At 39.2% G+C, this 23,286-nt stretch overlaps 1 protein-coding gene across 5 annotated transcripts in view; it reads right to left on the bottom strand.

Moving 5' to 3' along the window:
- Positions 1-23,286, bottom strand: part of MAP2K5 (mitogen-activated protein kinase kinase 5) — a 140,282-nt gene that overhangs the window by 70,130 nt on the left and 46,866 nt on the right. For 3 of the 5 annotated variants that reach the window (XM_069798652.1, XM_069798651.1, XM_069798654.1), the window contains 4 exons: positions 17,919-17,987; positions 17,743-17,824; positions 13,665-13,726; positions 7,292-7,340 (listed from right to left, as the gene is read on the bottom strand). In XM_069798652.1, coding sequence (XP_069654753.1) covers positions 7,292-7,340; positions 13,665-13,726; positions 17,743-17,824; positions 17,919-17,987 — 262 coding nt within the window. The remainder of the gene's footprint in view (positions 1-7,291; positions 7,341-13,664; positions 13,727-17,742; positions 17,825-17,918; positions 17,988-23,286) is intronic. The other 2 variants (XM_069798653.1, XM_069798655.1) reach the window with 2 other exon arrangements.

Below are 23,286 nucleotides of genomic sequence, written 5' to 3'. Positions count from 1 at the left end.
ATCCTAGACACACATTGCATATACAGAGATCATTACGAACATTGGCATGATGGATTTTAATAGGAAATACTTCAAAGATATATTCCAAATGCAACCTCTGGTTTGTAACAGTCAGTAGCACAGATGACACTGTACCTCTCAAATACTAGTAAACCCTGTTATTAAATCACAGAATCATTTAGGTTGGAAAAGACCCTTAAGATCAGAGTCCAAATCTGCAGCTGACACCCATCTGGGAGGGACAGCAAGTGGACTGAAGCATAGGACCTAGAATTCAACATGATCATGACAAACTGGAAAATCAGACTGAAAAAATAAGATGACATTCAATAGGGACAAATGGAAGCACTACATTTAGATGGGGATTAATCAACTGCATAAATATAGGATTAAAGAACTGCCTGGAGTGTAGGCTGGAGCAGGTCTGCAAAAAAGGATCTGCAGATTATGGCATGAAGGGGAAATGACAGAGAGGGAACAAACTCTGTCACTGGACAATTTAGGAATGAGCCAAAAGCAACAGCGCAAACGGTGAAGCCTGTTTTCGTATCAGGGGATAGCCAGGCTGATCTTTTAAGGTTCCTCCCAGCCCTGCGACTTTGTATTCTAACACTGCAATTAACCCTGCCTCCCTCTTCCCTAACAGCCCTTGCTTAATTCCATATGGTGACAAGAGCAGAATTTAATAAAAAATTACAAAGTATCCCATACAAACACCTGTATATAAAAACACATGCAAAACACAAAAAAGACAAGTGCATTCGAGGCTCCTTCTGCTACAAGAACATATATACAGTGCAGCTTTGCTCTTGTGTACACCATTATTCAAAACCACTGGCTTCCACCTCCACAGCTTCTACTGCATAAAACAGCTCTGATCTCACATTTTCAGAGCTTTTACACAGGTTAACTGCCAGCAACGCCTAAAAACGATTACTAAACCCGGTCCAGCAAATAAAACATCAATGTACATTGTAAAGCCAGATTGTCAGTGGCGCAAAGATCTTAACGTTGACCCCGTCTGATGTCAAAAGAAGTTGGTACACTTCTGCTGCATACTGTAAAATTGACATGTAAACATCCAGCCTGACTGTAGTGCAGGAAACATTGAGCACCTTTTCTGTTCCAGGGATGCCAGTCAGAAAGCATAATGTGCACGTTATGGCCTGGCATAAACTTGGGAAGATTAGAGCACAGTGGCTTTGCCTAATCACTGCTTTCTTCTGTCAAAATGGATTAAAAGCAATAGCTTGTATCTTTGCCTTCTTTAAAAGTGAACACTAGTTGGGTGCAGATGGATGAAACCCAACTAGAAAAGAACCTAATTTTGTTTATCATTAAGTTTGCCTTTGTTTAGCAGATGTTTTCTGGTACCACAGTAGCTTGCTTAATTTGTCTCTGTAATGTAGAAATGTATAACCTCAATTAACAAGCTGATTAAATGCTTTCCTATATTTGAGCTAAAAATCCAGTTTAAAAAGGGGAGCATTCAATAGTACATTATATAACCTAAGTGGATCTGTACGTTTTAAGTTAGGTATCAATACTGCCAATACATTTTGCAATTTCCCCCAAAGCCAAAAGAAAAATTAGTCACAAATGTCTCCATCATGTTACAGCATCAACAGACTCAGTCTGTGTACCCTGATCTCCATTTATCTTTGGGAATTCAATCCGTGTGTTCCATTTTTGATGGATTTTTACCTACTCCCCCGCCTCAGGTGTTGAAACACCACCACTGCTACAGAGTGATCCATGCAGTTGCAAAACCTCCCATACACTTCCCAACAACATTTTAGGATATGTTTTCTAACTAAAGCTTCAGGGAGACTCAAATATTTGCTTGTGGCAACCCGCTAAGCAGCACACCCCTCTCCGGTGTTGAGTGACTTTGCTAAATCTAACAAGACATGCCAAGTACATCAGCAGGCTCTATCCTGTATCCCGAGAAGAACAGTAAGTTGCACAGTAATCCTGTTTAACCTTCTTTCTAAAAATACGGCAGCCAATAGAGCTACCTCATTACTAGGCTTGCGCTGAATTGTAATGAACTAAACAGCAGGTGCAATTACACACGCAGAAAATACTGACATTCTGCACCACGAATCCAGCAGTTGACAGCACTAACACTTCTAAAAGAAAACCGCAGTATAACAAGAGGCTCTTGCTTTTAATTGTAAAGGATGTAACAAAAATAATTAATGGCCAAATGGATGAGAGAAACATTTTGGTGCAGTATGGCTGAAAACAGGTTTGTGGGATCAGGACCAGATCATCAGCACTGTTTTTTAACAAAGCAAAAATCCTTTCACTCTGAGTGAAGGGTCTGGGAAAGCAGAAGGAAGCTCTGAGTGTGAAACGCTATGACCTCACAGAAAGTGATGATGATGCAACATGTGCGCAGCCAAATTTTCTTTCTGTAAGGACTCAAACACGTGTATGTCATGAGTTCAGAGGAAGAAGCAGGGTGGTCTCCAAGTGCAGCCCACAAGTTCCCGTCCCCTTCACACAACTCACCAGAGGAAACCACCACGCCACATTTGTCCCCTATCCCACCAAGGAAGAGCCAAGGCTCTATCCAGCCATCACCTTGTGTCACTGGGGATCTGCAGACCCCATCTCCCCTTCCCTGCTTTCATGTGGGATGTGACAGTAAGCTGATATAATTAAAAAAAGATCTGTCATTCATTAAGCATGGCTTGATCCTGAAATTCTTCCACAAACAGAACTTTAAAAAAAAAAAAAAAAATTCCTGAAAAAAGCAATTGGCAATCAGTCCGTAAAGGAAGGGAAGCCTGTGCAGGTTGGGGACTCTACCGAGCAAGCTGCAGCCAAACAAGCACTGCTAAGAACAAATACTATCTGTCCTTACAGCAGAATTTAAACAGCACTGCAAATGGAGGATTTAAGCAAATATTTGCTATGAATTCCAAGGGTTGCATTGGTTTCCTCAAGAAAAAAAGGAAGTGACAATCCTAGACAAAAATGTCACTTCACAAAATATCTCATATTGAAAGTGGGGAGAAAAATCACCCAGTCAGTAAATTAGCCTTTTTGTTTCATAAACTGCTTCAGTTAATGGGTTAAACATTTTTTGGTTTTGGAAAACAAATGTGCATAAATAATGTTCTGCACCATCTGCTTGTGATTAATATTACTGTTTAGAAGTGAAAGAATTTAAACAAGAGCCAAAAGGGGTCATTATGCTCCCATTACCAGTGCTTGCTTAATACAAATTATTTCTATGAAGCATCATTATAGAGGATGAACAAGTCCTCTTTATGATATATCTAAGTCATTTCACCTCTCTGCAAATAAATCGGACCTCCAAGGTCTTACTTACCAGTAAACAGAATTGTCAGAAGTTCAGCTTTTTGAACACCAAACACTTCAGTCATCTTGTTTTATTGAAAAGCAAACAGATTAACAATTGTGGGGAGAAACCCCCCAGATTTTTAAAAGCTCTCTCTTGATTTTTTCTGTCTTTTAAAAATATAAACCCACAGTATGCCAGGTTCAAGGGATACGAGATAAAAAAGCACAACTTTAGCCGCAGACAGCTCACAGAGCATTAGTGTTAAAGTGAAGCTGCTGGAAGAATGAAAATACTTTCTTGCCATAACAACCTCATCAGCATGCTTTTTGCAGAGGCCAGGATTATTTTTTTCAAATACGGGTAAGTGGTCCATGAGTGTACACATATGTGTTTAGCTATACATATATATACATACATAAGTATGTATATGTATATGTACACATGCTCTAGTACTTTTGTTTGTGCTTCATTATATGTAGCACTACCGCTGATTATTTCTCACAAACCTAAAAATAGTGGCGGGGGGGAAGTCAAATACGCTGCTCTGGACATCTTTGGTGAAACCCTCAGCAAACCACCGTTACTGCTGAGAAAATGGGAACACTCACTGTGCATATTGCACTAGTGCCTGTTCCTACGAACCAGCACTCCTCAGCTCCAGTAGCTTACATCAAAACAAAGAGGATTTGATTATCCTTCTATGGGAATATCCTGGGGAAAAAAGAGATGGTCTGAGTGAGGCACAAACCTCCCTTCTGCCATAGACAGCCACGCAATCAACAGACAGTCCAGGAAGTCCAAATCATCAACTCTGCTCAAGCTCACAAATCACCAACCAGAAAAAACTTCCAAAACTCTGAGACAAATTTAAAACCTAGTCAGAAACCAAGGTGCCCAAACCATGCAATACATGCTGGCCCCCAGTAAACAGACAGTCATGCATACAAATACAGATCAGTACAATTAAACACAAGCGGGTAACATTTATTTCATACATTTCTTTTAATAAGGAGGTGTGAACAGAGAAAAACATACCACATAAAATGCATACGGTCTATACTTATTCTTGAACTTAACAGATTTTGGTTTGTCTTTATACAAACTTTGACTTTGTACATGATTAGACTTGTTTAATTGCTAATTCTGTTTTAAATCTAAGTTAATTTCTCATTACCCTTCCATTTCTACTTCTTATCCTCTGGGGAAAAGAGCACACTTATCATTGGGACATTCTCACATCTTCCAAAGAAGTGGTATAGGTGTTAATCTTATGTTTATGTTTGATGTGGGTGTGATGACTATGACTACAGCTTTGGGTTTATTAATATGCACGGCTATCACCTCATTAGTTGCAAGGTTTGTTTTGAAGTTAAGCTGTAATATTTGCTGAAATGTCTGATCTGGAATAAAAGACTTGCTCATTGTTTGTTTCCTTCGCTTTAATCCATGCTCAAGTCACAAACTGTCGGGTGCTGCACTGCCTTACACAGCTTCTTCACGATGACTGCTTCTCCACCTTCGTTATCACCACGGTGGAAATTCTTGACTTCTTAGCCTATGTGAGCTTCCTGCATGGTCTGCTTTACATGTGACAGCAAAGAAGTCAGGGTTAAATTTTCTTTCATTTACCTCTGCTGCATTAAAACCAGTAGACAGCTGAAGGAGATAACTTTGAGAAATAGGCATCCTCCTTGCATTGTATTCTCTGTACCCATTTTTAAGTACACACATGTTCTGTATCTTAAAAATGGGTAGAGTAATACTGAAATCCAATCCCTTGAGGAAACTCTTCTGGATGCTGGAATGCTAGTTATCCCCTCCATGGTGTTTTGCAGTGCTGTTCTCACCTTGGTCAATCCAGCAACAGACCAAGGCCAGAAAATTGGAAGTGTGATGAAAAATCAGTTTCTGCGCCTTTCTTTAGACCATAGCAAGGACCATACATAATTTATCAAAAACTCAGAGCTGCTCTTCAATCAAGGCAATGAAACCCATGCAGAAGGAGAGATTGTGTTTTACTGGCAAAGCAAAAATCAGACCCAGGTTCTAAATTTACAGCAACAGCAGAATAAAATGTTACAGTTATAGTATTTATGCCTGACCACATCGCTCTCTCCAAATCACATTCAGCAGGCAGCCAGAATCTTCAATGAAAAAATTAAAAATGAAAAAAATTTCCAATCTGCTTTTTTCTTCTTGGGTGTTATAAAATGGCGGCAAGGACTGTATAGCCTATTCAGAGCGATACCCAGCCACAGATGTTCCAGCTACCTTTTCTTTTATATTTATTCTGTCAATCGCTGTGGCAGCTCTGGCATCTAAACTGTTCATCCTTTTGCTGCGAGTGGATGGAGCTGATAAATCTCTGCATCTGGCAACATTCAGTCTGGTAGGTGAAATGTTTAAACCATCACCAGAAATGAAGCCTCCTTGGTAACCTGTGTCTGCACCAAGTTGGTCATGGACTCTTGGTTATTTTTGTTCTTTTAATCCAGCAACAGCCTAGGGTCAAATACACCAGCAGCCTTAGCATTTCACTCGCCTTCTAATCGGGGGTAACAAAGTCAGGTCCTCTCTTGATCTCTACTCACTCTTCTGGCCACAGCCCTCTTTCTCCCACCCAGGAGACAGCCTGTGCTCTCACGTCAGAGCCATCTCCCAGGAGGGAGATGCTGTGAGACTGAGGAAGAATTGAACCCGATGTCCTGTTGCACAGCTGCTCGCTGGGCCATTACATAAAGAAAGGATCAATCTTCTCCTCCACTACAAACAAACTCCACAAAAGCCGGAGGACAGTCTGAGCCTAAGCTTTAAGGAGGGGCAGGACCTCAATACATACTGGCAATTAGTGTTTCCTATTAGCTTGTTCTCCCCACTCAGTGCACAGATTTCTGGATAACTCTCCAGAGGTGCCTGACTCTTTGCACTGATCACATCAGGAGCCTGGGTGCCTAACCCAGGCATTGCTCATCACCTTGCCAGAGCCTAGCACCTACTTCTCAGACACTCCAAAACTAGGCACCCCAGAAGAAATGGTCTTACCTACTTGGTTTGCAACTTAAAATTTTCTATGTGTCTCTCTACACTTCTCTTTCAATCACAAATGATGTCGGTTACTGCACGCTCCAACTGTGCACACGGGCTGAGTGAGCAGATGGGTTAAATTAAACAGTATTGTTAGCAACATTAGGAACCAGAGCAGTTACTTTCAGACACTTTAGAAACATTATAAATGTAATGAGTTTCTCTCTCTTTTTTTTGGCAGGGGGGGATGGTGGTGTAGGGGGAAAGGCTTCTTTGTTCTTTAAACAGCATTTTCCACAGTTTCCAGAACTGACATTGGTTTTGAAAGTTCTAGTATATCTGAATTAACTTACCACAACAGATACATTTTTAACAAAATGTAACAATATTAAAAAGCAAGAAATAAATGAGAAGTTTATAAAAATACAGATTAGCTCCAGGAAGGAGAATGAACAGCAAAACCCAAAAATGGCTTATGTCCAAGCAGGTTTAAAGTTTCTTTAATTATTCATGACCATGTTAGAGGACAGCAGGCCACAATTTTAGAGATCTGAGACTCTAGCAACGCTTGTGGCTGTTACGTGAGATTTCTGAAGTACATAAGAAAATTCATTATCGATCTTCTATTTTCAATACTAGTCAAACATCTGATTTTCCTTGCTGATTTTTCCACTGGGCACCTGTTTGTAACCCTAAGCATCTAAATCTCTATAAAATTCTTTCCTCTCTTTAGTCTTTTTCTTTGTAGGGGAGGAGGGAGGGCAATAAAAGAGAACAGCAGTAAAAAATATTTTATCAGAAAATCTTCAAGACTAATGAGTAAGATTCATTCTGCATTACTCCACTGGAATCAAACCAGATGCTAGTATGGTCTACTGTCTCTGTAGAAAGTGTTGTTAAAATAAAATAATATGGTATTTCACTGGAAAACAGAAAACATCTGTTACTCACCTCTATGTAAAATCTTTAGACTCCATAAATAGGTAAGGCCCTTCACAACCTGAATGTAAAAGAAAAAGTGACAACACATATTAAAAATTCCTGGTAGGAAACACTACACATCTCAGCTGGTACGAGTCATTAAAGACACGAGTTCCAATGAAGAACAGAGCCAGGACCATGAAAAGGGGAGACAAAGCATCCCTTCCAAAGGACTGCAGGACCCAGACGAACTGCTGCTGCAAGCCTGCTGCAGACTACACAGCAACAGGTTCTTTAAGAACACACAAATAAGCTTCTTCCCAGGATCTGTAATTTGAAGTTAGTTGAGCTTATACTGAATCCCTTTAGGCATTTCAGTGTATTTTTAATACATCTCTCTTTGCTGGGGTGTTAAAAATCATGAAAGACAAAGTGCGTAATGATTTGTCTTTTTGCAACAAAAGAAACCCAGTGAAATTAAAGGCCAGAAAATAACAAAATCTCTAACAGCCTCTTCCACTTCACCCTCCCTTTCCCTTTTGTGCATCTGTACTTTTTCCTCCTTTACTTCCCAGGCTTTTACTTAATGTAAATGCTTAACATTTCTTCTTGAACTGTGTAAATTGTCTCATTCTTCATATTACTCATCCTGGACCAAACACAAATCTTACTGTATCCCATATCCCCAGAAAATACAATTGGGACCCTAAAAGATAAGAATTGGGGCAGACTTTGGCCTGCTATTCCAGAATTTGCTCCTTCTACTACCTAAACTGTTAAAACCAAATCCAAAAACCTGTTACTCCAGTACTACATTGGAGTGCCTTATGTACGAGATGCATTTTAATGAAAATTTGCAGGACATGCATTTGTAGTATGAATGCAGGAGTATTTCCCAAAACAACCACCCATGACACTTCCTTACACAGAATACATACGGCTCTTTCAGAACCAACAAATCATCACTGGATCCAGCTGCCACTCTATTTATTTTCTATATACAGTATGTATACTATATACAGTATACTATATACAGCTCAAAATTAAACAAGCTGTTCAGTCAACTCCCTAAGAGAGCAGTTGGGTGTTACAAGTTATCCTCTCCGCAAGTTTTGTTTCTGTGAAGTAATTAAAACCCCAATACTTCTTGCATTTTTACATTGTAATTTTTCCCCTAGATTTACTACTTTTACAAGCCCAGAGAACTAACAAGATTCAACAAGCATACTTCTACTACTGCTTACTTTTTACCCAAACCATCCCTGCTGTCTCAGCCAGCTTTTTTAATAGAGCAAATCTTTTTTATAAAGTTTCCATCTACGAGATGACATTTCATTCATTTTCCTGAGACACTCTCCTTGTGCATCTCCAAAACAATAAAGCATTTCTGACATTTGTAAAGTTGTATGAGTTTTTCAGACGAAACAATTACATTCTTTTCATTGTCCAAGTAGACGGAAATGAAATTACTTCTGTTACAGTGATCAAGCAGGAGTGCTAAAAATATTATCCATTGTGAAAAGCAGATAGCATATTAATTTTCAGCCTTCCTATTGGATTAGAGACTCTTTTTCAAATTTATTCTGTAACCAAAAACAATATCAGTGGAATGTGAATCTCTTGTAAAGCAAATAATGATTTTGGATCCCCAGTAAATTGCTCTAGGTAGCAATTCCTCAGCATTAAACTCACACTCCATACCCAACTATCTCATGGCCTCAGATGGTAATTACCTGTAACAAAAGGCCTCAGTCAAATTCTGCATGCCCAGAGGTGTGGCCTTGTTCACATTAGCCTTTCAAAAAGCAAAACAGAGGAATTCTACTTACACGGCATTTTGACATAAGAAGAAGAAAGAAAAAAAAAGTATTGCTGCAAAAATAAATAAAGGGGATGCAACATTTTGGGCTTCCCCCAATAGTGAAGGTGATTTTAAGCATAGTAAGCTTCTTTGATTATTAAACATATATTTAGACTACTTAAAATCTTTAAAACCATTATAAAATTATTTTATTTATTTTAAAGCATGTATTCATAGAAAAAAGGAAACATTTCCTATGGAAAAAAATCAACAGCTGTAACTTATTAAACATCTTTATTATGGAACGTGTGCTGAATAAGCAGTTATAAGAGACACAGTATTAAACAAACTCTCACATTCAGATTCTCTCAGCATCAGTATACAAAGGAATGAAAAGAGTTTCTCCCTTTATTCTGGGCTGCAAATATGCACACAGGAGCCCCCCAGATGGACTAACCTGGTGTAAAGTACCGTTATTCACTTAACTTACATTTGCCTATTAGGGAAGAACTCTTTAAGTATTAAATATTATTCTAAAATGGTGCTGGAAGAGAGTATCTTTTGATTGAACATCTAGCAGGAATTACTGGTATTCAGTAAAGTAGGTTTTGCAACAATGACTTGACAAAGCCTTGACACAAAAAGTACTTCTACTTGCTGTCAATCACTCACTCTCTTGACAGTTCAAGTGCACATCCTTTCAGGGAGAACTTCAATCAACATTAGCACTCAAAATACAGTGCACAATGTCACTGCTTCAGAAATTGAAGTGAAAATAAATGTGTGAAGTGGCAAGCAAAGGTAGAACAGATTTTACATCAGCAGACCCAAATAAGTACACATCATGTACTAAGGAGCGACCACAACATCACTTTGGGGTTTCCAAGATACACTTTTCCTTTCAAAAAAACATACTAGCCCTTCGCATAAATAAAGAACACAAAGAAGAAAAGAGATTTCCCCTTCTCATTGACACTGTCTCATATATGCAACCAGGAAGAATTTTATGATGAAGTCAGAGATCCCTCCAGTTTCTTGGGGACCCAAGTCTCAGCAGACTCTACCTCTCTTACCACTTTATCCTGCCCCTGAAAAAACAGTCCTTCTCCCCAAGCCCTGGAAAATGCTTTTCTCCTTTAAGGATTTATTTTCACTGCCTTGCTTTATTTTCAGCATTCCACCTTTCAGCCTCAAACCCCCCTCCACCCTTTACTCCTCAAAAAAATAACCAAGAGAGCACTCGGCAATACATTCCTGCTATTTCAGCTTGAAAGCTGATTGTCCATCACAATTAATGGTGATTGCTTCTTCAATGGGAAATGGATAACAAGAATGCAAAGGAACGCTATGGTGTACAGACTACATATATGCTACATGGCTTTGGGATATCCAGTCTACTTCTCAGCAGGTAGGGGTTCACATCAGAAAACACACAGTGACCGTTGCTGTCATCAGAAAACGTTTGATTGTCTCAGCAGACAAAACTCTCCTCTGGTTCCTGCCAAATCATGAGAAAGTCTGGTTGGGGTAGGCAAGCATACGAGAAAGCAAGTACTGTTCATTCCCATTAAGCAGTGCATTGCAGGTACCTGGTAAGTATTGATACCAGTATTTCAAGGAAATGAGTAGCAACATTGTCCTATCCTTTTGGCTACAGAAAGTCAGGGTTGTCAAGAAAGGGATGTCTCTCAGGTAGTTCAGCCCCAGCCTGCGGAGGTCAAAGAGTGCAAGGAAATGACCTTGAGTACAACTCAGTGTTTAATTGAGCAAGTGGAGCGCAGGGGCAATGTGCTCCCTTTGCCATGTCGTGTGGAGCAGACACAGATCTTGTTCCAGATCAGCTGGAATTTCCTGCGCCTTTTGTGCTCGTTGCTGTGAGTAGGACAATCGTTTTTAAGAGCTGTCAGTCCACCACTTTTCACGACAATTAAATTTGTATAACAAGAAAGGAAGCAAGAAAATCATCAAGTCGGAGCAAAAGGAATGCTAGTATGCTGCTAAATGTCTATATGTGCCTGCATCATTTTCCTCTGGAAATGGTTTCACTTTAAAAATTCTACAAATATAACAAAAGGGTATTCTAATTAACAGATGTGCAGGTCACACATATTATTAAGCAGCTTCAATAAACGAATGCATTGTACGTGTCTCCAGAGAATAAAAGACAAATGACTGTGTACATGGTGCAAGGAAGGTAGAAAGAAAACACACAGACTGGAAAAAGAGAGACTATGGAAGCTCCAGATTTTGTCCCCAGAATCCATCCATGCGAGCTCCAGCTTTTGTTTGACATTCTCCTTCTCATCAGCACACAAACAGAAATCCTCCAGGCTTTGGGTAATCTTCCCAAGCTGTTCGGGGTGGGGATTATGGTGTCTATGTACAGCACTTGGCAAAAAGGTGCCCCAACCCACACAACGGGCTGCTGGGCTCTACTGAAATGTCAGACACCAAGATGCAGGGTAGCCATTTGTGAAGACTTAAAGGAGCCATTCCTCCTGCTACTGATAAATTCTAGAGAAAACAAAGGCTTTCACTGCCTCCTTCCAACAAGTCTACTATGCCAACTGAGCAAAAAATCAGCACCAGAGCAGAGGAAGCTGCCAGTGCTGGTTCAGCCTCAGTGCACACCTTCTGTTATGGAGAAGCAGGAGAAAGGGGCGAGTTCCTTCTCTGAAGGCACTCGCTCCTTTGTTCACCTCTTTACTGACCCCCTGCACTGCAGTGGGCACAGTACAGGTTGCTAAAGCAGCAAATAAAATAACTAGAAAAAGCCAAGTATCAGCTCACCGTCCATGTCAGGGAGTCATGCTCGCTAACTAACAGATTTGTAAAGACATGACCCTGCAGGTGAACAAAAAAAATATATATATCAAGACATAAAAGATGGGGCTGAAGCACCACCATTATGGATAAGTGAAAAATTGGAAGCAAACATCTGCAGAATACCAAGCCAGGCAGGCTGGGGAGGATGGGGGGACAGGAAAAACAAAAGTAAGGAAATGATAAGGTAAGTTAGTGTGGATGTATTAAGTACACAACATCAAGTAACATAAGGAAAAAGAGAAGGAACAAGCAGCTGAAGAAACACTTGAAGGCCCATCCCAGTATTATTACACTATACACATGCTACTTAGCGTCAGGAATATGAGGACACTGTGAGCAACTTATCATTCATTGCTCTATAGGGAAGAAGAGATGAAACGTTTTTATTCTGAACTAAAGGTGAAAAGCATTCAAATTCCATAAGAAACTGCTAGGCTATATAATGAGCAGATTTGAAGCTACTTAGAGGAAACAGCATCAGAGAAGGATGTTCATCACCCTGGGCAGGCCACGCAAATTAAGAGAAAGTAGAGCTGTGAATTACAATGAACAGAGACTAAATAGCTGCCTGTGTTGGATTAAAGGATTTAAATTGTCAGCTTGATGTATAATGAATGTGAAAACCCAGCACTTAATTAAATGGCACACGATAGAATAACTTTGTTATGCTTTAAACTGCTTAAGTTATCAAAGTATTCCTTATATTTAGCAATTGTTTAGCAGTATCTCTCTCCCTTGTGAGATCCACTAAGACATTGGTCATTTACCCTGTGTTCAACTGTGGCAAAATATGGAATTTTTTTTTTTTTCTCCTGTAATTTGAGTTTTCAACCATGGCTAGTGAATTTCTAGCAACAGACACTAAATGCTGCTGAGACACAATGATGGGCTACCAGGTGCTCTAAGGATCCCACTGTCAACACCCTGCTACCAAACTGAGTAGACACTGGGGACTGGTAGCTCTTCCTAGATCACAGACCATCTCCCTGCTCATCATCCCTAGAATGACTATTAGCTCTTCAACCATGACTGCTCACGTGCGAAGGGTCCCAGCACAGGGGTGAGAGAGCAGCGTGTCCCCAGGCAGCCTTTGTCAGGCCTGGCTTGTGCCAAATAAAAACTTCAGCCTCCTCCTCATCTGCCTTAAGGAGTACATCTGCCACAGGGGAAGACAGCAAATGTGTTCTGCCATTGCATTTTGATAACAGGAACTGACTTAATTTACAACCTGGGAAGCAAATCTAATTGAGTTACTTTGTACAGAATAAGGACAGTTAGAATGGAAATTACACACAAGAATCAGCAGAAGCAACAAACAAGGGATCACCGTGAGGGCTAAGACAGGGCTTCTGAATCACTTTTTAAAGGAACCATATAGCACAGAAGGACTTAAAGGCTAAATAAAGGCAATGAAGAGGACTGCTCCATCCTATGCAGGCTGATAACAAAGAAACGTGACCACACAGTTCTGCAGCAAATTCATGATTTTTTTTTTCTTATCCTATTCAATTTATCACATCCTTTTACATTTCTTGAGCCCCTGGCAACTCATGTGTTGGTCATTCAAAAGAAAGACTTCCTTAACCGCGGTGTCCTTGTGCACACAGGATGGTTAGGAAGAGCACAAGATAGGAAGGATCCTCCTTTTTACACAGACACAATGAGGACACAGATCCTGGAGATGGCTCAGTATCCCAAAGGGCCATGTGCACACTCAAATCAGATGTGTTACATGCACAATCAAAAACTGAAAGACAAAAAGAAAAAAGTACTTACAGCTACTGCTATTCTTCCAAGTACATGTTCTGGAATTTTTCTATAAACATCCAAAGAACCCCCTGCAGGAACAAACAAAACGTGCTTAGGTAATACAAAATGAAATACTGCCCTAGATTTGAAGTCACAAGGGTTTTCTAGGCCTTGGTTATTAATAAAAACACCATCAATGATATAACAATAACTGTGTCAGAAATAACTGACCTTAAAAATCTGCCAAACTCTGAATAAACACATGAAATAGGACTCAGGTCTCTTTTTACCCACATTACTTATTTTTGCTTGCAGCATTAACACTAAAACTCCTTTTAGAAAACTTGCCAGTCACAGGACAAAATATTGAAATTGGAGAACTCAAAACCACCAGGCTTAGCATAACTTCTTGGGAATCACAAAGTCATCCCAAAAAGCAACACTGGACTTCAAAGTCCAAAGTATCCTAACCCTTGTCCCCAAAACCTAGTGCTAACATTACATGGTATCTGATACAATGCTTAGATACGTGCTTAAAGCTGTTTCCTCCTGATGATCAAACCAGTGAAAGTTTGGTTCAGCGTTGCAGTCTGTGTCCACATTCATGTCTGAAAATGAAAAATAAGGAGGTCCTGGGCAAGCAGCTAAGTTTTGCCAGTGAACTCCAATATGGGACACAACTCGCTACCTATCTGGCACAACCCTGTCCAGCCAGCATCACACATTCATGGGGAAAGCAAGAAGCCCAAGTCCCTCTAATGGTCCTATAGACATTCCCAAGGGACTGGGAAGGATTGTTTCCCTTATCTTCCACACAGGAGATTTATGATCTACGCAGTGTTCAAAATGTCCCTGGGGTGAAATACAAATTCTTGGGCAAGAAAGTAAATTTAAAATTGAGAATTAAAAACATTGAAGTAGAATGGGAAAAAAAAAAAAAAAAAAGACAAGCAGATCACAGGCAGAGCATATTACACTTAGCTTGCAAGAGCATGTTGTCTTATTCAAGGCTTGAGGTTCTCAGAAGTGCTCAGCACTGACCTAACTCTGCTCTCACTGTAACATATGGATTTTACTGATGACACCACTGGGAAAAGAGTTAGGACAATACTCAGCAGTTAAGAAAACTACACCTTGTACTTTGCTTATGGTTCAGTTTTTAAAAGTAAAAGCCATTCATTCTGAAATGCTGCAATCCAAAGAAGTCACAAGGTCCTTACTCCAGTCTTCAGCGTTAATTACACAATAGTTCTTATTTATACTATACTTCTTATTCTAGTGATTAGGGTGTTGTGGTGGTGGTTCTTGTTTTTCCTCCCCTCATTTTCCTCATCGTCTCTACTGTCAGAAATCATAGAAAAATAGAATGGATACAGTATGTGTTTGTCTTCACTAATGTTGCTCTAGTTCCAGATCATTGAAACTACTATTCGTTCATCAAGTTTAATCTTTCAACTTCTATCGTCCACATTGCTTGTGGATTATAATGAACCTCAGTTTTAAAAGTAAATGCAAGTACTATCTAATAGAAACAAAAGGATGTAGCATCACAGATACCTACTGCTCATTACAAAAGCCAAACAGAAAGCAATCATATGGCAGGCGGTTCCTGTTAATGCTTATAACATATCCTTGAATTTTGGACAAAAGGAGACCTATTTTTATACACCTAACTGCTAAGTCTTGCTATTACAGATGGCACTAAAGGTAGTGCTGTTTGAAAAATGAAGGAAAGTATCTTTTTGCAAACAATCAGGAAAATCTGCCATTATTCTATGGAGAAGAAGTTCTGTAGCGGACAACATTTCTAAATCCAAATATATAATGTTAGCACCCAAATCTATGTATAGACATCTAGGTACAGTCTGATAACCTGCACCTCTCACTGCTTTTAAGGGGAATTTAGCTGGTGTTCAGCAGTTTCAAGGAAAAGAGGCAACAACATAAGTAAAAGGCAATAGTACATTTCACCACCTTTATTTGCAAGAACATCATCTTTACTATAAATATAAAAGGACAAAGATCAGAAAGCATCATTTCACATCTCTGTTGCTCTTTAAGATCAACTGGCAGGTGGGGAGGTGATCCAGGTCAGTTCAACCTCAGTGTTTTGATATTTGCAGACTTGGAGTTACTTGGCTTTTTCCTGCTTGCAGGTACCAGGAAAGAACCAATATGGTACTATATGTGCACCTTTTCCCTATATGTACTCCTAAGTCATGAGTATCCCAAAAGACGCAGCTCCACCTGTATCTAGGTAATTCATAAAGGAAATACCCATGTTTTGTAATAGGGTACAGGATACAACTGGGCAAACAGAGTCATGGGATATGGATTCAGGAAATATTACAAACTGGCCTAAGACAGTCAAAAGGGCTAAAAATTTGTCAAGGTTAAAGCTGTTCATCTGCAGGATAAGAAAGTATTTTTTCTTATCTTTGCCTGCATCTTTACACATCACAATTAAAGGTTTGGGGGAAAAAAAATGGCAAGGTCCCTTTATTTGCATTTTGTTCTTCCTTTAAATGATTGCTGTTGCTTTCTGCCAGAAGGAGTGCACAACATGAGGCAGACCAGAGGTCATCTCCAGTATAATTCCAAGTAATTTGTGCATGGTCAGTAAACACCATCGTTGTGCAACATCATGAGGGATGCATACCCTAAAGGCTTAAGTATTTTCAAACAAGAATTCAGAACTGCAAGCATCTATGTCCATCATTTTTAAAAATCTCTGATTTAGTAGGAGCATACATACTCCAAGGCAGATGCATGTTTTGGCATGAGCAGATGCTTCCTTACTGCATGTGACTACTGCTTAACACAGGCTTGCAAGTCCGAGTGCAACTGCAAGGACAGAACAGAGAAATGGCTAATAGTCACACAGCATGAGAACAGCAAAGAATTTAATTTGTGGGCTTGGTTGAAAAAATGCAATACTTTTCCATCAAATACGGAAAATCTGAGAGAATACTCATACTTGGAAATGGGGCACAGTGATCACTGGGACAGAGGCAGTAAGTGTAAGAAGAGAGAAATAACAGTAATAACAGAACATTTTAACAGGGAGAAAATAAAATACACCATAAAACCCTAAAGGGCTTTATTCGTGGTCCCTATCAGAAAGAAAGAAGCTACTCAGTGATGCTTAATGGTACACATTTGGCTTTGGAAATTTCTCCTGCCAGAAAGCCTTTCCTCCACAGTAAATTATTTGCAAGATCCTTACTTCTTTATATCCAGTTTAACTGAACCTTTGTGAAAAACCTGGATAGGGCATAAAATGCTGGCTCATAAGAAAATCCTGGAGAGAGTAATAGACTGTTGCTTGTAACAACAACATGATGTTAAAAGTTGAACGCTGTGAAGAGGGTTCTTGCACACAAGACACAAGGGGACTGCATCTGTCATGAGACACGCTCTCAGAATTGATACACAGAGGGCAGCAATGATTATAAATTGCTGTAATCAGTATACTTTTCCTGCCTTTTCTCCAAGAATGCCACACAGCACAAGATTTCAAAGCAAAGTACTAATACATCTCCATAATGACAGTAGCATCAGATTGTGGGGAAGGGGATATTGTTGGTATGAAGATTCACATAGGGAGAAACAAGAGTACACTCAAAAAGAAACTCAACACAGCTCTGCTAAACAGCTGTGTTAGAAAATAAGTCCTTGTCTTGCAATTAAGAGACGATTTCCACTGAAAACACATAGGACATTGGGTTAATAGATTTCTTTAAAAGAAAATCTGTTTTGGCTATCAAAACAGTAAAAGTGAGGAACAGCTGTTTTGTCAGCGAGGACAGATTGTATGGAAGACTCAAATTTCAAACCACAAATTAAGCTAGCATTTATTTCTGTTCTATTTACATTTTCAATAAAAGTAAGCGAAGATACACTCAGGAAAATACAGCATACCATGGAGAATATAGCACAATCCCAATACTAACCTGTTTTTTTAAAAAACTACCTGCAAAGTTATTAATACTTCACATTTTCAAGTCATACTACTGCATTTTGCTACATTCAGAAAAGCACATCTTTATACGATTTTCTCATTTACATACTTAGCAATCAAAAGCACACTAGATACACAACTCACCATCCATGAACTCTGTACACAATGAAATCCTGTTTTCTACAAAAAATGCACCATAAAATCCTATGATATATGACGAATCACACTGGAAAAAAGAAAGGAAAAAGAGAAGCCTGTTTTAAAATTCGCTGCAAGAAGATCATGAGCAAGAATAATGAAAATGAGAAAAATCTATATACCTTATAAAGAATTTCTAACTCTGACATTATCTGCTTCTGGAGTTCCAGTGTTATATCTAAGGGTATGACCTAAATTACAAAAAACAGACATATGATCAGAGTTGACTTAAAAAGTAACTGGATGATTCAAAATAAAAAAACCTGAAGATACATGTATTAATTATCCTTACATGAGAAAAGGAAAGAGAGGAATAGGTAGAAAGAATATTTTAATAGACCAACGAGCAAAGGAAGGAAATGAAAATGGAAGGACAGACTTATTTGCTTTTAACAAGTCATGTGTTACAAGTAAACTAAGTTATACAGCCAATTTTATCCATGAAATGTTATAGGGTTTGTGGTTTAATCATTTGAGACGAGTTAGAACTTGAGCGCAAGCCCCACATGTAACGTAGGAGCAGGTGTGGTAGATCTGCAGGTTGGTAAACTCAAGAGTTGCTGCTTATTCACCCAAAGTGCGATCACCTCCCAGCTCCTGCTCGGTACAGCCTCCTCCTCACCTGTCCAGCACCGATTCTTCTCGCTGCAAAGATGTCTGGTGAAAAAGCCTGGAAGGCTGTGACCCCAGCAGGCCTTGCTGAATGTGCCGATGGTAGCTCTGAGGGCTAAATAAGTACCGTAGTATTGAAAGGATCTTTGAATGTCTCAGTGGTGCCCTAAAGGAGTATCTCTTATGACCACCCTTACAGTTTCAGTTTCTATTTACCCCCTTTTTTATATCAATTCCTAACATTGTACGAAACATGGCAAACCGTTAAATATACAGAAAAAATGCAGATGGTAGCAGATGGTACAGATGCTTAGGTAAGCATCACCAAAGCATTCCTCAAAACAACTACAAACAACCTGACTTTGAGCGCTCAGCAGCTCAAACCAGCCACTCACTGTCATGCTTATCTGCTGCTTCCTTCCCCCACGCCCTCGTTTTTCATCGTTTTGAGCCAGGCTGCTAACCAGGACTAAAGTACCAAGTGCTGCAGTGAAGCTGGGGTGCACTGGAGTTATAAGTTTTCAGGATTTTCAAGACAGATCCTCTTAATAAGGATGCTGGTTTCAACAGAACCAGCATTGGAAGTCAACTTTAACAAAAAATTCTTTGCCATGATTATTTGAAGACTTGCGCACTCAATTATTAAGTACTACTATGTAAACCAAAATGGACTCCAAATGCATTTAGCCAGGCTCAGTCTCCTACCACACAATATTTCAGTTTAATACTTTGAGCTAAAGGGAAACAAAATCTAGTCAATTTGCAGAATTAGCAAAATAGATATTATAGGCTGCATATACCGCTGACAAAACAAAATACAGAGAGACCATTTCCAAACACACGCATTTTACAGTATCAAAATCTGTCTAAAAGAAAAAACGATAACCTGTTTCTATCAAGAATTTGCTTTAGGGTTATTTATAAAAGCTGTCACTAAACTAAATTGTAAGTGTAATACAGGGCTGCCAAGAAACGTTTAACACACTTGTCTAGATCAATAATCATTTGCCAACAATATTCACTTACATTTTTCCAGCGTGAAAAACTTAAAATAATCTGCTGGAATACCATCAGTTTTACCCACTGAATATTAACAGAATTGAAACTTGTCAACAGTATAAAATTAAAATTTTATCTCACTACATTCTACTCGTAGTCAGAAATTTCCCTGCCTTGTTTACTGTGAAGGCTTCACCGACCTGAACAATGACTAGTTAGCATGATCAGTGTCAAATACATCACTGACATCCAATCAACCAAGACCTGGCATGAAGAAAGGTCTCTGGCTGATTTGCATTAACTATAATTACATACAGACCTTGCATTCTAATAGTGACGATAACCTGGAAAAGCAGAGCTACCCTATTTACAAGTGTTCAGGATACTTTAGGGTAGGGCACGCACAGAAATGTACTGCAACGCTATGGCAAGCATATATCACCACAAAATAAATTAGGAGAGACCACTGTCTCACTTTCTCTGCATAACTATTGTACAGAAGTATTTTCTTCCATTTAAACATGTGTGGCTTGTGTGACTTCCAACACAGGAGAGACACCCATCTGATGTCAAGGTTGAGGAACCTTATGTTAGTTAAAGCACTGAAATGTGGGACAGAAAGAGGAAAAAAAAAATCTATATAGCACCGCCTTAATCTGCATGGTCATACTCCTTTTGTATCAAATTTCCAAGCCTATTTGGAAAATGAAGTTTGTATGGGTGAAACAACTTTTAAGAATATGTGAGCTGACAGTGTTAAGCATGGGCTGGGACAGTGTTAAAGCCAAAAAAAAAAAAAAAAAAAAAAATTCAAACCAAAAAACCTCCTCAAACCCATTGCTACAAAGGAAGAAGCTGTGAATAAGGATTTGGCTGCAACTTCCACTACAGTAACACAGGTAAGCGAATGAGATGTAACATTAGACAATAACCTTCTCCAAAGCAGCACCTTTGGAAAGAACTTCGTAGCAAAAAAATCACTGTTATTTTACCAGAATTATTGAGAGCAGAGAAGCAAAACCCAATTCATCTGGCATAAAATAACACGCGCTGTTTGACACAAGCAGAAGCAGAGTTTCTTAACAAGTTTGCATCAGAAGCTGCAACAAAAGTTCATGGAACAGACGAGCTTGGCAGATTGCTGATGACCAGCGGTCCCCAGCCACCCATGCCTGCCAAGGGGTAACCGAGCCCCAGGGATGTGGATGGACAGGACCGGTCTAGAGATGGGGCCAAGAGTAACCTGGGCTGGCTGGGGAAGAGGGGCTGGCAACCAAGCTCCAGTGCCTGCCCTGTCTTCAAAACTAGTTGAAATGGTGCCTCGCAGGTAGAGCTGGAGAAGGGTACTAGACAAGGGGAGCATTTTTTAAAATTTAAATGAGATGGTGGTCCTCTGGGATTCAGTGAGGGGCTCCAAGCACTCCTGCACATCTTCCTTACCAAGTTCCTGCCTCAAATACAGGAATCTTGAAATCACTTAGCATGCTTATAACGTACGTGAACATACCTAATGTTTCAAGTGAGAAGGGTTAATTTTTAAAAGAGGAATACCTGAGCATATTTCCTCTGCTCTCCACTACACCTCCAGGACAAATAAGGATGAGTTGTCAGGTTAAATACAAGCAGTCAAGTGACTGAATTATAATTTACTCTGTGCTCAATTTAAATTAGTGTGAGGCTATTAAAATATACAGTATAAATACGGCAATTCATCACAAGCTGTCATGGATGACTTCATCTATTTGCTGGAGTGGCATACGTTCCACTAAAGGGAACGAGAGCAAAATCACAGGTCAAATTAAGCTGCTATTCTGTTTTAATTCACTTATTTAATCTGTGGCGACATAATTGTCTTTTACAGTATGTACAACTCAAAGGAAATTTGGGAGTATTATAGTCAGTATACAAATGATTAATCAAATGGTCCATTTAAATGCTAGCTTAAGAGCAGGAGAAACTAAAAGCAGTTGAAGAATAGCAATCAGCCAGTATACACTCAAATTTTTCATTTGGATTTTTCCCTCTAATTAGAAAAAAGTTACCCTTGAATAACATATTAAATCCTCTGCACGTTATCTAGCTGTGAAGTTTACATAAAATATGTAATGACACAGCGTTGGTCTATAACACAGGAATTAGCATTGGGTTGTTTTCCTGTTCAATATATTTGCAATATTATCTACCAGCTGACAGCATTTTAATCAACAGGTTTTCAGCATGTTATCTTGTCCTATCAAATCTGTATATTATTGTCAAAAAAAGCCCCCGAAATGCAGAACTCTGCTTTCACAGATCCATCCAGTGATGTTCCTATTAGTGTGGTAATCCTCTGTCAACACTTGATCCGTGTGATGATCATGTCAAGACACTGGCATTACCATCCTCTTTTTATTGCTGGCTATGCTGAGCCATAGATGTGGTAAGTAATTTTCTTAATAGAGCAAGCCAGCACGATCACTATTATAGCAGGTTTCCTGACCTCCAGCTTGTGAGCATGTTATTTCAAACTATGATAACACACACATGTTGATGTAGTATCTCTTCTGAAATCACAGTAAAAAAATATATATATAATTGAGAGTGACAGGACCACCATGAGCAGTATCTACAAGAGAACCCAGTTTCCCCAATCTTCAGGATGCTAATTATCCAGGAGGACTACCCAAACCCTTGGACTCTGAGGGAAACAAGAAGGTGAAATTGCTGGGGGAAAAGGCTTTTTGCCACAGGGAGGTGGATTTCAATTAACCTTGCAAAGGGTGAACTCATTTCCCTTCCTGCCTGTGTGAATTTTCTCGTGCTCCACCTCCTCTCCAGGCAGCTTCTGAGGGCACCCACAGCCCCCCGGCAGCACGGGGCAGGGTGGCGAGCAGCAATGCCAATGCCAAGCAGGGCTGGCACAGACGATGCTCTCTGTAGAGCTTGAAAATTGAGGAAGCAATACAGTAAGTACCAGGGAAAAGCAGCATCCTCATGCAACCCCAGCACTTAGGGGAAGAGTTTTTTTAGTCCCGCATTGACAATTGTAATAAAAAATATTTTTGAATATTAAATTTTCTGTACTTTTGTGCCTATCACAACTCAGAGAATTCCTGTCTTACTGCTCATGACAGGTTTCAGAATGACAGATACCACTTGAAAGGACTTTTTCAAAGTGACTTTTTCCAAATTTTTTTCAAGTGATATTTGTATTCCATAAAATTAGAAGTTACCTGGATCTTATTTTAATTTCCATATTTTCCACATGAAGAGAATAATTTCAAATCTAGTAGTAAGCATTTGCTTTTCTCCTAGTGGGGTGAAGGAATTTATTTATGTGATCCTCAGGAAAGCCAAAACATGGGCAGAATCTCCTTTTAGTAAATTTTATCTGATTGGAACACCAAGACAATCTGAGCCCAAATCTGAAAGTTACCCATATATGTAAATATTGCCTGGTAAATATAAATGCTTCATTTGAAGTTTTAGTATAATCTTACATCTTTAAATTCCATTTAACACCAATTCTGCTTGCAGCAACCAGCTCCCATCAATCCTCTTGCCCTCCTCTCCCACCCCCACATTTTTTCAGTTTAACTCAGTTACACCAGTATTTCATGATTATGTAAAGACAGCAAAAAAAAAAAAAGAGCCCAAACGCCTATTTTACAGTTTTAAAACTAATTACTCCATAAATTGTGTTTTTAAAATACACCTTTAAGATCCCAAACTATTAATTGGAATTGTATGAATGCAACAATTAATTTATCTTCCAAAAGTCTCTACTGCTCTGAGTTTCAACAAAATTGCCAAATTAAAAAAAAGTTTGATATATTAAAAAAGGACGTATTTCAATTTTTTTATAGATGAACTGTATTAATAATTTAATTTACAAATTTA

Source organism: Haliaeetus albicilla, chromosome 12 (genome assembly GCF_947461875.1).
Source record: "Haliaeetus albicilla chromosome 12, bHalAlb1.1, whole genome shotgun sequence".
NCBI classification, from domain to species: Eukaryota; Metazoa; Chordata; class Aves; order Accipitriformes; family Accipitridae; genus Haliaeetus; species Haliaeetus albicilla.
This window is presented reverse-complemented; position numbering and strand designations above follow the sequence as displayed.